Source organism: Neolamprologus brichardi, chromosome 14 (genome assembly GCF_056152115.1).
Source record: "Neolamprologus brichardi isolate AB-2024 chromosome 14, ASM5615211v1, whole genome shotgun sequence".
NCBI classification, from domain to species: Eukaryota; Metazoa; Chordata; class Actinopteri; order Cichliformes; family Cichlidae; genus Neolamprologus; species Neolamprologus brichardi.
Genome location: NC_142117.1, coordinates 13826661 through 13841019, shown reverse-complemented (window position 1 = coordinate 13841019; position 14359 = coordinate 13826661). Strand labels below are relative to the sequence as shown.

General features: G+C 45.0%; 1 protein-coding gene across 13 annotated transcripts in view; it reads left to right on the top strand.

Moving 5' to 3' along the window:
• Positions 1-13848, top strand: part of mecom (MDS1 and EVI1 complex locus) — a 122626-nt gene extending 108778 nt beyond the window's left edge. For 5 of the 13 annotated variants that reach the window (XM_035911644.2, XM_006799877.3, XM_035911642.2 and 2 more), the window contains 10 exons: positions 1448-2834; positions 3016-3106; positions 4540-4566; positions 7748-7914; positions 8187-8264; positions 9679-9848; positions 10898-11042; positions 12817-13062; positions 13175-13367; positions 13499-13848. In XM_035911644.2, the coding sequence (XP_035767537.2) occupies positions 1448-2834; positions 3016-3106; positions 4540-4566; positions 7748-7914; positions 8187-8264; positions 9679-9848; positions 10898-11042; positions 12817-13062; positions 13175-13367; positions 13499-13633 (2639 nt within the window). In that variant the 3' untranslated portion in view covers positions 13634-13848. The remainder of the gene's footprint in view (positions 1-1447; positions 2835-3015; positions 3107-4539; positions 4567-7747; positions 7915-8186; positions 8265-9678; positions 9849-10897; positions 11043-12816; positions 13063-13174; positions 13368-13498) is intronic. The other 8 variants (XM_035911646.2, XM_035911643.2, XM_006799876.3 and 5 more) reach the window with 3 other exon arrangements.
• The last annotated feature ends 511 nt before the right edge of the window (positions 13849-14359 follow it).

Genomic DNA, 14359 nt, shown 5'->3' with positions numbered 1-14359 from the left:
TTCCTCTGCTGCTGCTTCTTCTTCTTCATTGCCCTGGCTGTGTCCAAAAAAGCTTAGCCACAAATAACCTTATTTTAATTTATTTTTCTGGCTCCTAAAAATTCACCTTTTTTTTTCTTTTTTTAAAATATAGGATTACATTCACTCCTGGCTTGAACTTTCCCATTTGGAGTTCCTCTGGGATGTTTATTCAAATGTGCTTCCAAAATGCTTTTTTTTTTTTCCTGTTCTCCATCTCCTTGAATTGCCTCTTGTGCACCTTGAGGCTGGAAAGCATCCAAAGTATGCAGAAGTGAAACCACAGTGTGAGCCTAACCACTTCCTTATCCTCGTTTAGAAGATCTAATAACAATATGAGCTAAATCAATCATCCAGAAATCCTTCTTACTGCTTTCCTAAAAGTGTAGGGTGAACACAAGCTGCAATCCACAAAATCCATAGTGTGGGAGGGGTGTGACAAAGAGGGACATCTTCTGCATGACAGAAGTTCAGAGACAGAAAACTGAAAAGCACAACCAAAATAGCATATGATGGGTTACTATTCCCACTATTAAATCATCCATTTACAATAGAAATAGCTGACAGATTAATAATGACCAACAGATACCATCAGATGGTGGATTTTTTGTTGGGTGTTGTCACTGTACGTCTCTGGAGACAGACAGACTGACAGGCAGGCATAGAGAGTGTGGCTGTTGACTGTGGGAAGGTCAGTAAGCGCAGGATGACAGAGCCAACTATGGGGACAAGGTGAGGGGGCTGAGGGGGTGACTAGAGAGGCCCAGAGAGAGGGGGGGGAGAGGGGGGAAGCAGCAGAGGACGTGAGACCTGTCCCTGGGAACCGGACTGCAGGATAGGATTCATTCAACTCCACTTCCTTCTCAAACTTAAAATAGAGCCATTGTACTGAATGAGGCTGAGAATGTGTGTGTGCGTTTGTGTGTGTGTGTGTGTGTATCTTTATGCCTGTGTGTGTGTGTGTGTGTGATTACAATTTCTTTGCGGTGTGTGTGGATATTTTGTGAATGTGACTGCATGTACACATGTGTGTCTCTGTGTGATTGTTTATGGACTCCCTGGGAGCGTCCCTGGAAGGACAATGGGGCTGGAGATGCCTGGGAATTTGGTTTGATGTGCAGCTGATGAGTGGCAGCGAGTGACTCACACCATCAACCAAATAGATTCTCTGACAATTCCAGGATCTGGACACACCTCTTCTTTTCTGTTCTGCTGGAACATTGTCAGAGTATTGATGGGAACACAAGTGTATCACTCATGCTGCATTTCCTCTGCCTTTGCTTCAGCCTGGCCTGAAGCATAGAAATGTCATGTTAAATTATGTAATTTTGGTGTGTATGTGCATGAGGAGTTGGGAGGGGTGGAGGGGTGGGGGTTCAGTTCATGTCAGAGGCTGATGCAATCTATGCTTGTCTCTGTTTCCCTACAGGTGAAGTCTGCCACAAGTCCTACACCCAGTTCTCTAACCTTTGCCGCCACAAACGCATGCACGCTGACTGCCGCACACAGATCAAATGTAAGGACTGTGGGCAAATGTTCAGCACCACCTCTTCCCTCAACAAGCACCGGCGCTTCTGTGAAGGGAAGAACCACTTCACAGCAGGAGGGCTGTTTGCCCAGGGTATGCCACTCCCTGGGGCCCCCGGCTTGGACAAATCAGCTCTTGCAATGGGTCACAGCAGTGCAGGACTTGCTGATTATTTTGGGGCTAGCCGACATCACAGCGGACTTACGTTCCCTGCTGCCCCAGCATTTCCTTTCAGCTTCCCTGGCCTGTTCCCCTCTGGACTTTATCACCGGCCGCCGCTCATTCCTGCCACAACTTCTCCTGTCAGACAGCCATCCCACGCACCTGTTGCTGGACCTGGAGTAGAGCTGAGCAAGAGTCCTTTGCTGCCTCCAAGCCCTGGTGCTCAGGAGTCTCAAGAACTTCTCAAAGCTCTCCGCAAAGACGGCGGTTCACCTGGAAGTCAAATGCCAGTGTCAGACAGCCAGGGCTCATCCTATACCAAGCAAAAGAACAAGCAGAGTGACCAGTCTGAAAGCAGCGACCTGGATGATGTCAGCACACCCAGTGGAAGTGATCTAGAGAGCACGTCAGGCTCCGAGCTCGAAAGCGACATGGACAGTGAGAGGGAGAGGGGGGCTGCTCGAGAAAACGGAAAAGGTCCAAAGAGGAAGGCCAGTGAAGGAGGCCCTCAAAGCCCCGGCCTGATGGGCAGCAGCGCTGCTAAAGACTTTCCAGGCCCTTCCCTCATCCCGTCCCCGCTGGACGAACACACAGCTGTAACAGGAGCTGTGAATGACTCTATTAAAGCCATTGCCTCAATTGCTGAGAAGTATTTTGGCTCCACAGGGCTCGCTGGCCTGCAGGACAAGAAGGTTGGGTCTCTTCCCTATCCTTCTATGTTTCCACTGCCTTTCTTCCCAGCGTTCTCTCCTCCGGTTTACCCCTTCCCAGACAGGGACCTCAGAACTGCAGGCCTGAAGAGGGAGCCACAATCACCTGCAGATGACTGCAAGAAGGCCCAAGGGAAGTCTTCATCCGAGTCCCCATTTGACCTCACCACCAAGCGAAAGGAGGAAAAGTTAGCATCCTTTGCGTCTTCCAAACCAGAAATGGCCCAATCTATGGGTCAGGATCAGCCACTAGATTTGAGCCTTGGGGCCAGGGGCCGTGGGCGTAATCCAAGAGAGGAGGAGACAAAAAAGAATCCAAATTACGAAGAGGAGAAAGGAGTGGTGGAGATCCCAAAAGCAGACACTTCCTTACAACATGCTAGGCCCACCCCTTTCTTCATGGACCCCATCTATAGGTATTGTTATTACCAGTAACTCTCTAAGCCTTTATTTGCTTAAATAGCAGTATTTAAAAAATGTAATTACTTCTATATGCTGCAAATGTGCATACAGATTTGCAAAGTTTGTCAGCTATTTTGTAAAACTGAATATAATCTCACTGACAACCACTAAGAGCTAATAGAAATCTACTATTAGCAGGGTTGAGAAGAGGAGAATGAGCGATCCGTTTGAGACTCTGAAAGACAAGTACATGCGACCCGCTCCGGGCTTCCTTTTCCATCCACAGGTAGGTTTAAACTGTGGCTTTCATAGAAATTGGGGAAATTTGGGAAAGGATGCATACCGGGTACAACATAAAGGATTAAATATTGCATTCTTACCAGTTCAGCAGCACATTCCTACCTACTACTTTTACTCTTTTAGTTATTTAAGTTTAAAGTTGATGATTTAGATGCCTATACTGCCATAATTTATAAGGGTACGAGTTTCATCACAGCTGTCATGGGTCTTGCCATCAAACAATGGCACAACTCAAGCTTCCTTCCTCCTATGTACACAGCAGTGACAGCAACATGTAATTTAACCAACCAGTGCATATTATGATTCTTTCTACAAAGAGCTTTTATCCTTAATGGTTATCACAGGCTGACCAGACTGGATTAATGAGGATTAGCACGTGACTCTAGTTTTACCCAAGCTACTGCCTGCTAAGCCCGCTGCTGGCTCCCCGAAACAGATGTGTTTCGGAAAGAAAGGCCACTTTGTGACACATCTTCCTATAATATGTCTTTGATTACAATATAAAAAAAATGATATGCTCTTAAAGCAACGGTTTCTGCCCCTGGGTTTTCTGTGCCAGTATTTCCAGCGTGAGGCTCCATTTAACGGGTGTGTGTCCATGCGTGCACGCGGGTCTGTGTGTATGCATGTCGATGACATGTTGCATTGACGTTCATTTGTTCAATCTTCCCCCGCGGGTGAGAACGGTCTGCTGGAAAGTGAAAACACCACTTTCTCAGGCACATGATTTTTTTTCTCTCTTTTCTGGCTGTTTCAGGTCTGGTTTTTACAGGCTGTTTCATTTGTCTGATTTATGTCCCCTGTCCAGACTGCTGCATGGGTCCAGCCTGCAGCAGCCACATGGCCGTCCCACATGCCTTAATGAGGTGTCCTATCAGTAGAAACACTAACTGAGTGCTTAGGCCATCTTTATGACTTTATGATGTCTGGACACACAAATCATTCCCGCAAATACCAGACCAGGGTAGGTCTCAGCCAGACCAGGCGATGGGCTGTTCCGCGTACTTTTGAGGAGGTTTGTTTTCAGTCACCTGAGTCACTCTTGAGCAATATATTAAAAGAGAGCTTGCAAAGCTGAGGGGGCTGGAAGTTCTTTCAACCTTTAGTGATTCAGCTTTTTATTTCCTGGCAGGAAATTTTACTGCTAGCCAATACTGGCTTAGATTACATACTGGAATTGAATTTGTAGCCTTCTATAATGAGCTTATTGAACACCAGGAAGTGTTGGAAACTATAAGAGCCTCATATAATTCCAGCGCCATAACTCCGTAGATAGGCAGCTCATTGCTCATTCAAAGTTAATTGCACCAAGGCCCATCATCCCTTCTGTACCCATATGTGTCCAATCAAAAGCTGTTGATTCATGCACCACTTTCTGGTTCTGACTGCTTTCTCTTTTCCTTCTCTTCCGCCCCTCAGTTTCATTTGCCAGATCAGAGAACTTGGGTAAGTTCCTCTCTAACATACAGTTTTGCCATGTGTCCGTACGTCAAGCAAACAAACCCTATCCCGCAATTAATGCACGAGCTGCGAAACAGTTTCCAACTGACATCACCCAGCATTCGCATGGCTTTGGCCTGTCACACTCACACACTGACTCGACTGCTCAGAGACAATAAAAAGACATTTCATATCAGTGTTTATAATGTTTAACATACTATGGTATGTGTATCCAAGCCTTTTTGATTTGTTTACATCTTTCGATCTTGACGTATCTTTGCTTCTAACATGAAAGTGTTTCAGTGGGGATTTCCAACTGAGCTACACCCTTTCCATGCACCAGCCCTGAATATATGTTTGCTTATTTGGAGAATGAAGCAGACCTCTTGCAAATGGGCATGGGGGGAGGGGGGGATGAGTGGAACGTGGGGTGGTGAGTGGTCTTTAGTGGTGCTGCTTTACATCACCAAGAGGGTAACAGTCTCTTTGGGACACTGGCGGGGGGAGCGGGAGGTTAGTTCCTCCCTCCAAACATCTGGTTCCCGATAAAGATCAACAAATGAGAATGCATCTCGCTAATTAGGGCCCTAACAGCATCACTGACATCTGAAGATAGCCAATCAACTGCTGGTCCCAGAGTGGTGCTACAGAAACAAGCAAGTTTACAGATGCATACACACTGCCCAGAGGGAGGGATAGGGGGGTTTTAGTAGGGGTGTGTGTCTGTATGTGTGTGTGTGTGTGGTTGAATGTACATGCGGGTAGATCAAAATGTCGAACATTTCGCACGCAATATTTCCAAGTGAGCCTGACTCGACATCCATAAAATCATTTCAGTGTTTGAAGTGTAACATGGAGCTGACTGATGGTCACTTGTCTATTGGACTGGACGTGTGAGCCATTTGCCGTGTCCCTGCACACAAGTTATTTGGCAAGGAAAATCTCCTTTTGGAGCATTTAGTGAAAAAAATTTTAAATTGCAGCAACAGATTTAAAGAACAGTTGTGATCAGTTTTTGTTTTTTCATGGCAAGTAGTCAGTATGCAAAGAAAATATATCCCACCATGTATATTTTTTCATATAAAAAGAGTCTTAACAGAGAGCAGCCGCATGAGTAGACGGAGGTGGGATCAGAATTCCCCAGTAGATGGAGCCAAGATGGAGTAGCTTTCAGCTCTAAAAATGTCTTATCGAACAGGTTCGATACTGCCGACAGCTTTAGAGGCCCTAATGTTCCCAGGAGTTATGGCTTCTCATTGAGCAGTGCAGACAAACTGAGCATTCATTCCAGTTTCTGAAAAGAGCCCAATGAAATACATTCAAAAGAAATATGAAAGCATTTCACCTCCCTCTTGTCTATCTTTCAGCCCGTCCCCCCCTTCTTTTCTCACTTCCTCGCCTTCTCTTTCTCTCTTCTCTCCCACTTGGTCTCTCTTTTGCCTTTGATTCATGGCGTGTAGCACTGGCATATTCATAATCAAACAGACCTGACACTCCACATCCTCCCTCAGTGGGAACGCCGACGGCTGCGGCAGGAACTTTACACTCGGCCGTCACTCCTAATCAGCCACTCCCAACACCCGACTCCACCGCCATCCATCAGCCATCAGTCCTTCTCTCTCCGGACTCTGTTTTGCCTTTTCTTACTTTCTTGTTTGCACGCTTTTTTTCCTCCCTCTTTGTCTCTCTTTCTTCCATTCCTCCCCCCCCCCCCCCCTCCTCTATCATCTAGTCCTTCATCATGCTTCTTCTCCAATTCTCGTGCTCTGTTTCTTTTCCCTCAGTCTCCTCGATCTTGGCGTGAAGCCTGAGAGTGACAGGGGGTGAAAGCAGGAGATGGAATGTCAAAGTCGGAGCAGGGCTCTGGTGGAGGACCCGAATCACCATTGATTTGTTGCCTTATTGAAATAAGAAAGAGAAACAGGCTGAAAATTCAATACAGACAAAATAATGCAAATGTGTGTGTCTGCTAAAAAAAAAAAAGAAAACTTTGTAAGGGTGTGTGTGTGTGTGTGTGCGTGTGTGTGAGATGGCCTGTCAGGCCCTGCGGCCTACTGAGACCCCTGCCCCTCCCTCTCCTCCTCCCTCTAGTTCTCCCTTCACTCCCCCTCCAGCCCCCCGCTCCTCCCCCATCCCGCCCCTCTCAGCACAGCGATATCATTATTACCCGTGTCTGGCCCTTGATCAGTAATGTCAACATCTTTCATATTGACGAATGTGCTGTCTGCCCGCATTGTGCACAGAATGGTTTACAGCCCGGCAGTGGACATGAATCACTCCTCTGCCACACACACACACACAAACACGCACACACAGACAGATACACACTAAGCATGTGCAATCACATGCAACGGACATGCCTGTAAGCACACACATTTTGCACACACACACACACACACACACAAATGCATTACATGAACATTCCTCACTCTCTCACACAAATATATTTTCCGTTTTTTACACACACTGAAGGTAGTTAATCAACTACGACCACCATGCAGCTCATAGTTTCTCATTCATATACATACATGAGCGCACATACACACACGGATATCTCCCCGGAGAGTATCCGATGAAAGTAAAGGTTCAGCTTCATTAGCAGATTGGCCGCAGTCCTCGTATGTGCGTGTGCGCGTGTGTTTATCTGCCTACTGTACATGCATGTTTGGAACAGAACAAGCAATGGCTTAATTTAACATTCACAGCTGCACACCTGCTCGCCACTAACCATGAATGGAAGCGTACTGGTTTTCATTTTTCGGCAAAGTTATGAATCAGTTTCCAGTGTTCTTGTCATGCACATACAGGAATTTGACCTTGTGATGTATGAATTATTCATGAGCGTCATAATGAGAATTCTCCTTCGGCACTTGTTTGACTTTTCAACTGTTTTTTTGCCTGTAAACAAGACTCATTACTCAAACGATGTGAGCGAATCTGTATAGAAAGTAGGTTCTCTATTAAGAAAAATCCATAACTCTTTGGCTTATGTGCTTAATGTAAAGAATGTGGGATTTCTGTGCTTTTTAGGTATTGTCAGTTTTTGCATTTTTACTGCATCTGGCAATCAGAAACCAAAACACGCTGAATGTGTTGTCTCAAAATCTTGTTTATGAAAAGTCAGATTTCATTTCTTCTTAGCTGACATGGCCCCTCACTCTGTCCTTCCTTTTTCTTGTCTCTTCAGATGACTGCAATCGAGAACATGGCAGAGAAGCTGGAAACGTTTGGCTCCTTGAAGCCAGAGCCTGGTGACCTGCTGCGCTCGGTTCCCTCCATGTTTGACTTCAGAGCTCCGCCCTCGGCGCTTCCCGACACGCTACTGCGCAAGGGAAAGGAGCGCTACACATGCAGGTAACTAAAGCCCCTAGTTTGGCTTGTATTTTTCACTTTTAAGTCAGTCATAAATTATTTTTTAATAGTTTTTAGTAGTCTCTGCAGTTTTTCTTTCTTTTTCCTTTCTCAGAATATTTTCTTGTAAATCTTGTCTGAGACTGGTGTGCGTTTTGTGGGTAGTTTTTTGTTTTTATATGGTTGTGTTTTAGTGAGAACACATTGCAGTAAGAATTCCTGTTCTTTTTTTGGAAGCACTTAAAAATTGCAAAATGTTATGTACTCCTTTATAGATACTGTGGAAAAATATTCCCTCGCTCTGCCAACCTGACACGCCACCTGAGGACTCACACAGGAGAGCAACCGTATAGGTAAGAGCATTTTTTACGGGCTCCTCATGTTTTTTTACTTGTATCCCTCAACCTATCCTTACTTGAATACAGACTACAGACTACAGTGCCTACAGACTTAAATGTCTGCAGGCACATAATTGTCCAGTCAAAAATCAGATTTGCACCATAGCCGATTAACACCCCATGAAAAAGAGCTGCTTTTCTCCCCTCACACATATGAGTGAAAGCAGGGCACACACTTTCACACAGTGTACTCGGAGCCACACATACAGCGAGCACAACTCATTTGTTAACAGCATGTGGATGTTTTCCCAGGGATTTCTTGTCTACAGTTAGAACAGAGTTTATGTGTGTTTTCTTATGCCATTAAAGGCCTGGAATAATTATACTACTGCTAAACAATTTGCCTGATGAAAAATGGCGTCCGTCGCCTGGGTGAAAGGGGAGGTTTGGGGGGATTTGGGTTGTTGAGGAGCACAGGCAGATGTCCACACCCGGCAGCCGTGGTCACAGAGTGATCTACAAAAACTTTGGCCACTCCAAATAGAGGCTTACATCCCATCTAAACAGTTATTCCCATCTTATTCCAGAAAACGTGGTTAAAAATAGTAATTTTAGCTCTTAGTGCTTTTTTTTTTTTCCATTTTGGAAGCTTTGTTTAAAGGCTCCCCTTTCTGCTCCTATCAGCCCAGCAGATTTTTCCAGGTGCATCTGAAGTACTAGTTACAATACAACAGTGGTCCAGTACCCATGCAAAAATTTAATTCTGAAGACTTACTACATTTGGATGCCCCGGTGCTTGGCTTTGTAGTTACTAAGGTAGAGGAATTTTGGCCCAAAGTTCGGAAGGGGCCTGCTGACCACAGGGGAGAGAGAAAGACAGATGCAAGCCTCTACTGCCCCAGCCTGATAGCCTGCACTCTACATGCTGGCATGCCATTAAAGATCACCGCCTTTTATTGTAATTTTTTGTGGAGATAACCGGGGGGGAGGGTTCCTGAGGGACAGCCAATCGAGCGAGCTAATTCCACAAGAAGAAAAGATGTAATCTTCTCGTATAATTTTGCATGAAGAAACTTGGCAGGAGCTCCTAATTTTTGCAGGGCTCAAACCAAATCTGTTGCGTGCTTATTTTGTGAGAGAAGAATGCAATTTTATTGCGCTGGCTGGAGATAAGAGGCAGAGCTGTTTCACCTTAAACAAGCTCCTCCATCATGTCTGGGACTGTGGGACTGCTGGGACTGTCTGTATGAGTGTGTGTGTGTGTGGTGTCCTACATTATGTATCCCATTATGTTTCCCCACATAACAAACCGCAGGTTCCTGATTCATTATGCAGTACAGTTGTATTTATGACCAGCGGCATGTGCGTTTTGATGTTTTCTTCATTTAATTACTGAGCTAAACGAAAGGCATTTACTTTCTTTCTGCAGGTGTAAGTACTGTGACCGCTCCTTCAGCATCTCCTCCAACCTACAGCGTCACATTCGCAACATCCACAACAAGGAGAAGCCGTTTAAGTGCCACCTGTGCGACCGCTGCTTCGGTCAGCAGACCAACCTGGATCGCCACCTCAAAAAGCACGAGAACGGCAATCTGTCAGGTGTGTAGCAAGTTTTGTAGACCGTGGACATATATATATATATATATATATATTGTAATAAGATACAATAATCAAGCTACTTTTTCTTTTTTTTCTTTCCGTATTATCAGAGAAAATGAGAGCAGCATTTGCTGACTCGTTAGATTCATCAATCATTCCACTGCATAGCATAAAACAAAATATACTCCTGATCGGAGAGAATCTCAGAGGCTGAGAAATTAAATTATATAAATCTGTCATCGACCTCTGCAACAACAGCACAAAATATTTTTGAATGAGCTGCTTTCATCAGCAGCACAGCTCACAGCTTATGGGTTGAGAGGTTGCATCACTCTGACTCTGAATCAGCAGAACGAGCAGTGACACCTGGCCAGGAGCCGACCGCAGCGGGCCTAAGAGGAGGTCGCCACTTAATCAGACACAATGAGTAATCCATCAAATGCAAATCAATTATCTGTCAAGCTTTCCTTTTTTCGGCATTAAATTATATATTCCCCCCGCTCAACACAAAACACAAACACTACAGACTAATAATACTTTGCAGAAAAATTCTTTCTCCACAGTTTATATAATAAAACCATAGCGTCTTAAGCCAAGTATGGGGCCAAGTATACTCAGATGTCACATAAATTTATTTTAAACTGTCTTAAGGTCTCAAAAAAGGACAAATAGAGTGAAGAATCCAGTAGAAATCTAAATGGTGAATAGGCTGGCACTTAGCGCTCCTCTACTCTGAGCACTTTTTATTAAAAGGCTCAGTCCTCCAATCACACACACGGTCATACAAGCACTTTCTTTTTCTATACGAAGTGCGACTTGGGGTTCAGTAACTTGCCCATGGATACAGCCAGGGATCAAACCCCCATCCTTCTAAAGCACGATTCATATTTTCCTCAGTGATGTAATGTAGATACAGATACAGATACAGATGTCACACTGACAGACTGACAAACAAAACATGTCTTTTACGGCATACTTTCATCCTTAAAAACAGTTTGGAGGCATCAAGTTCAAACACATGATGACTGGAATGTATTTTCTTTCTATAGGAACCGCAATGTCGTCCCCACAGTCTGAACTGGACAGCAGCAGCGCCATACTGGATGACAAAGAGGACTCTTATTTCAACGAAATAAGAAATTTTATTAGCAACACAAGCCAGAACCAGACATCACCGGACCCCTCAGAGGAAGGGTGAGAGGAGTTTTATGTGGTGATACGTGCCCGTCTTTCCTCCTATTTCTACTTCTACAAGCAGATGGTTGTTTCTCGGCCTGGATGGCCCGAGCTGATTCAAAAATAAATAATTAAAAGAACAGATGAAGGGTGATCTTTTGAAAGGATACTGGTAAATCTACATTAGACTGAATATGTATTAACTGTGTGGGATTTACACACACACACACAAAATATATATACTATAATGTGTCGACCGTTATCCACCATTTTTAGACATCCAATTTCATACCTTCTAGCCAGGCTTTGTTATTAACAATCGCATCATTTTTGGGGGGTCTGGAGTAAAGAACTCTTATCTGCGATGACATTTAAGATTTGGAAAAGTGAGCAAGCTCTTTAAATCAATTGCCTCTTGACCACATGTAGGAAAAGATATCATTATACATGCAACTTCATCTGGACTTTATGCAAACAAATTCTTGTAGCTGTGATCAGATCGGATAACAGTTGCGAGGTCTACTCTGGTCCCTGAGTTTGTTTTCACGCGCCCCACGTTGGTTTGATCACTGGAGGCCCGATAGAGATCTCGCAGACTAGCTCGTGATTGAGCAGAAGGCCTGTGAGAGCAGGGCCGAGCGGTAGAGTGTCAGAGGGACGGGAGGCAGGAGGGGTAGTGCAGCAGTTAGAGGACCACATCTGGAACCAACATGTCTGCCTACAGGAAGAGGGTAGAGGAGGTGGGGTCAAAGGGTCGGCTTGTGTTTCCTTTCAAAGTGCTGCACTGCTGACTGCTTCTGATAGATACTTTATCCCCAGCAAATTACCACGTTTGAAAGCGTAATTAGCGAATCTGTTTTCTTAATCACAGAGTTCTCACTCCCTCTTTTGGAGCTAGTTCTTCCTTGCAGCCCTGAATACCACCTGAACTCTCCACTCTGACAAGAACACTGCTGACGGTACAACATTATCAGTTCCTGAAATCTGAGACAAAACGACGCAAATCCTTTTTGTGCTAAAATCGAATACGGTGTAATTACCTCTCTCCCCCTCTCAAACGTATCCCTTTTAAATCCAGTGCGGCTATGCTGTTTATAAGCATTCTATAATTATGTGGTGTTGTGCTTGATGTGTTGTGTTTCCTATGAATCTCCTTCTCCCCCGTTCAATTTTCAGTCCCCTTCTCTGAATCCTTTGTGCAAGAAATGGCATATTTGGGAGCTGACGAAAGATGTCCCAGAGTGTAATTAGTGAATCAGTCTTAATGTGGTTCCAGATGATTTACCAAATGGCGGTTTCCTGTGGCACTGAAACAGAGGGACAGATTAAGACTCAGGCAGTTTGGATAGCTGGCCTTTTCCCTCTCCGCGGGGATAGAGGAATGGGCTGGTTGGCAGCGCTCTCATAACTCTCCCACCAAATGGGGCTGTCAGCTAAATATTTTGCCTATTAGATGAATACGAGATAGTAGGGAAAATAAACAAGGAGAGAGGCAGAGCACTCCATTTAAGTGCTGCAATGATCAACCCAGTGCTGCTGTGCCCAAAGGGGCCTCAAAGCCTTGATGACAAACGGGATTCCGGCTCTGCTCAATTCCAGCTGCCCTGTTCTGCCTCACATCAGTTCATCTACAAACACTGGAAGAATTCCTTAATCACTCTGCATATTTTCTGAAAAACAGAATGAGTATATGAATAACATAATTCAGCCAACAGGGTGGATGTTTCATTTCTTCTACCTTAAATGCCGACTGCTTTGAACAAGCCTCATGAACTAATGTTCTGGTCTGCAGGCTAAATGGCGGTCCATTTGAAGAAGAAAAGCCACTGATGGGCAGCCATAGGTCACGTGACCTGGAAGATGAGGAAGCGGAAGAGTTAGGTGCGGATGAAGAAGAAGGGGAGGAGCCTAGCAACACCCCTGAAAAATCGGAAAGCAAGGTGCTCCAAAGCGACCTCGGTGATCCCATCATACAAGACGAAATGGACTTGAGTGAGCCAAATGACTTGAATCTCAGCTGTAAAACTTCTCCAAGGAGGTAATTTGACACAAGGTTGCAGCTCCAAAACAAAATGCATCACTTTAAATACGATGCTTTGAAGTCAAAAGTATCCTGGCAGCTTTTAACTGATGTTTGACATGACTTTCAGGTATAAAGACGAGGAGGAGCAGAGCAGCTACTCAGCCTTGGATCACATCCATCGCTTTACTGAAATGCGCAAGCTGGACGAGAGTGAACTGAGTGACGGAGATGGGGATGGGGATGAGGAGGACGGCTCATTTGGTTCCCCATCTCTGACTGAGGCAGTCAAACAGCCGCTCTTTAGGAAATCAAAGTCTCAGGTAGATAAAGATGCACACACACGCGCGTGCGCTTAGATACAGACAATCCATATGCACGATTATCTGCAGTGTACTTAATGTTTTTTATGTAAATAATATAGTAAATCGTAATCCACCCCTTACTCCTTCAGGCTTATGCCATGATGCTGTCCCTGGCTGAAAAGGACACTCTTCACCCAGCTACCCACACCCCAGCCACCATGTGGCACAGTCTGGCACGGGCTGCCGCTGAATCCAGTGCCATCCAATCCCTCAGCCATGTATGATGACACCTCTTTGCACCTACCTTTTCAGCTCTCGACCCGACCCTGACCCACCTATGGCACTGGTAGTCCATTGCAGGGGCTATTTTGCAGGAATTGCTGATTGTCCACAGAGTGACTGCTGAGCAGGAACCACAGCCCATCCGACTGCTGAGTGAGGCGCCTTACCCCCAAAACACGGCCACTGCCCATGCAAAATCCATCCCAACCCAAGCCCCCCCCCCAAAAAAATAAATAAATAAATAAACCTCCAGCAGATAGAGAGCAAAAATGTCCCTCTGAGACCCTAAAATTGATTTGTTACATTGACACCAACCAGGATGTGGTGAAAATAATAATGCTAAAGTAATAATAGCCGTATTTATTCTTCTGAATTTCTATGTTTTGCACAGCAAAGGCAGCTGAAAGTTGTGGGAAGTGGATATGCTGATTTGTCGTCACTCGACTGAATTTTCTGGCCGGCACATACAAAGCAAGGAGAACATTTTACACCGAGAGTAACGCTGGTGGCGTCTAAGACAGCTGGTTTCAGCCTAGCATGTTTCACAGTGTGTAAAGCATAAGAACCAGAACGAGAATTCCCTTTGAACCCCCGGAGAGATCAACAGGTGTTTCCCATGAATACATGATGATAAAACATTAAAAGGTCGGGCGAGCAACCTCGGTTCAGATGAAAATCATTCCATGTAAGGATAGCACTGGCGGTGCTTTAATATCACTGAACTGAAC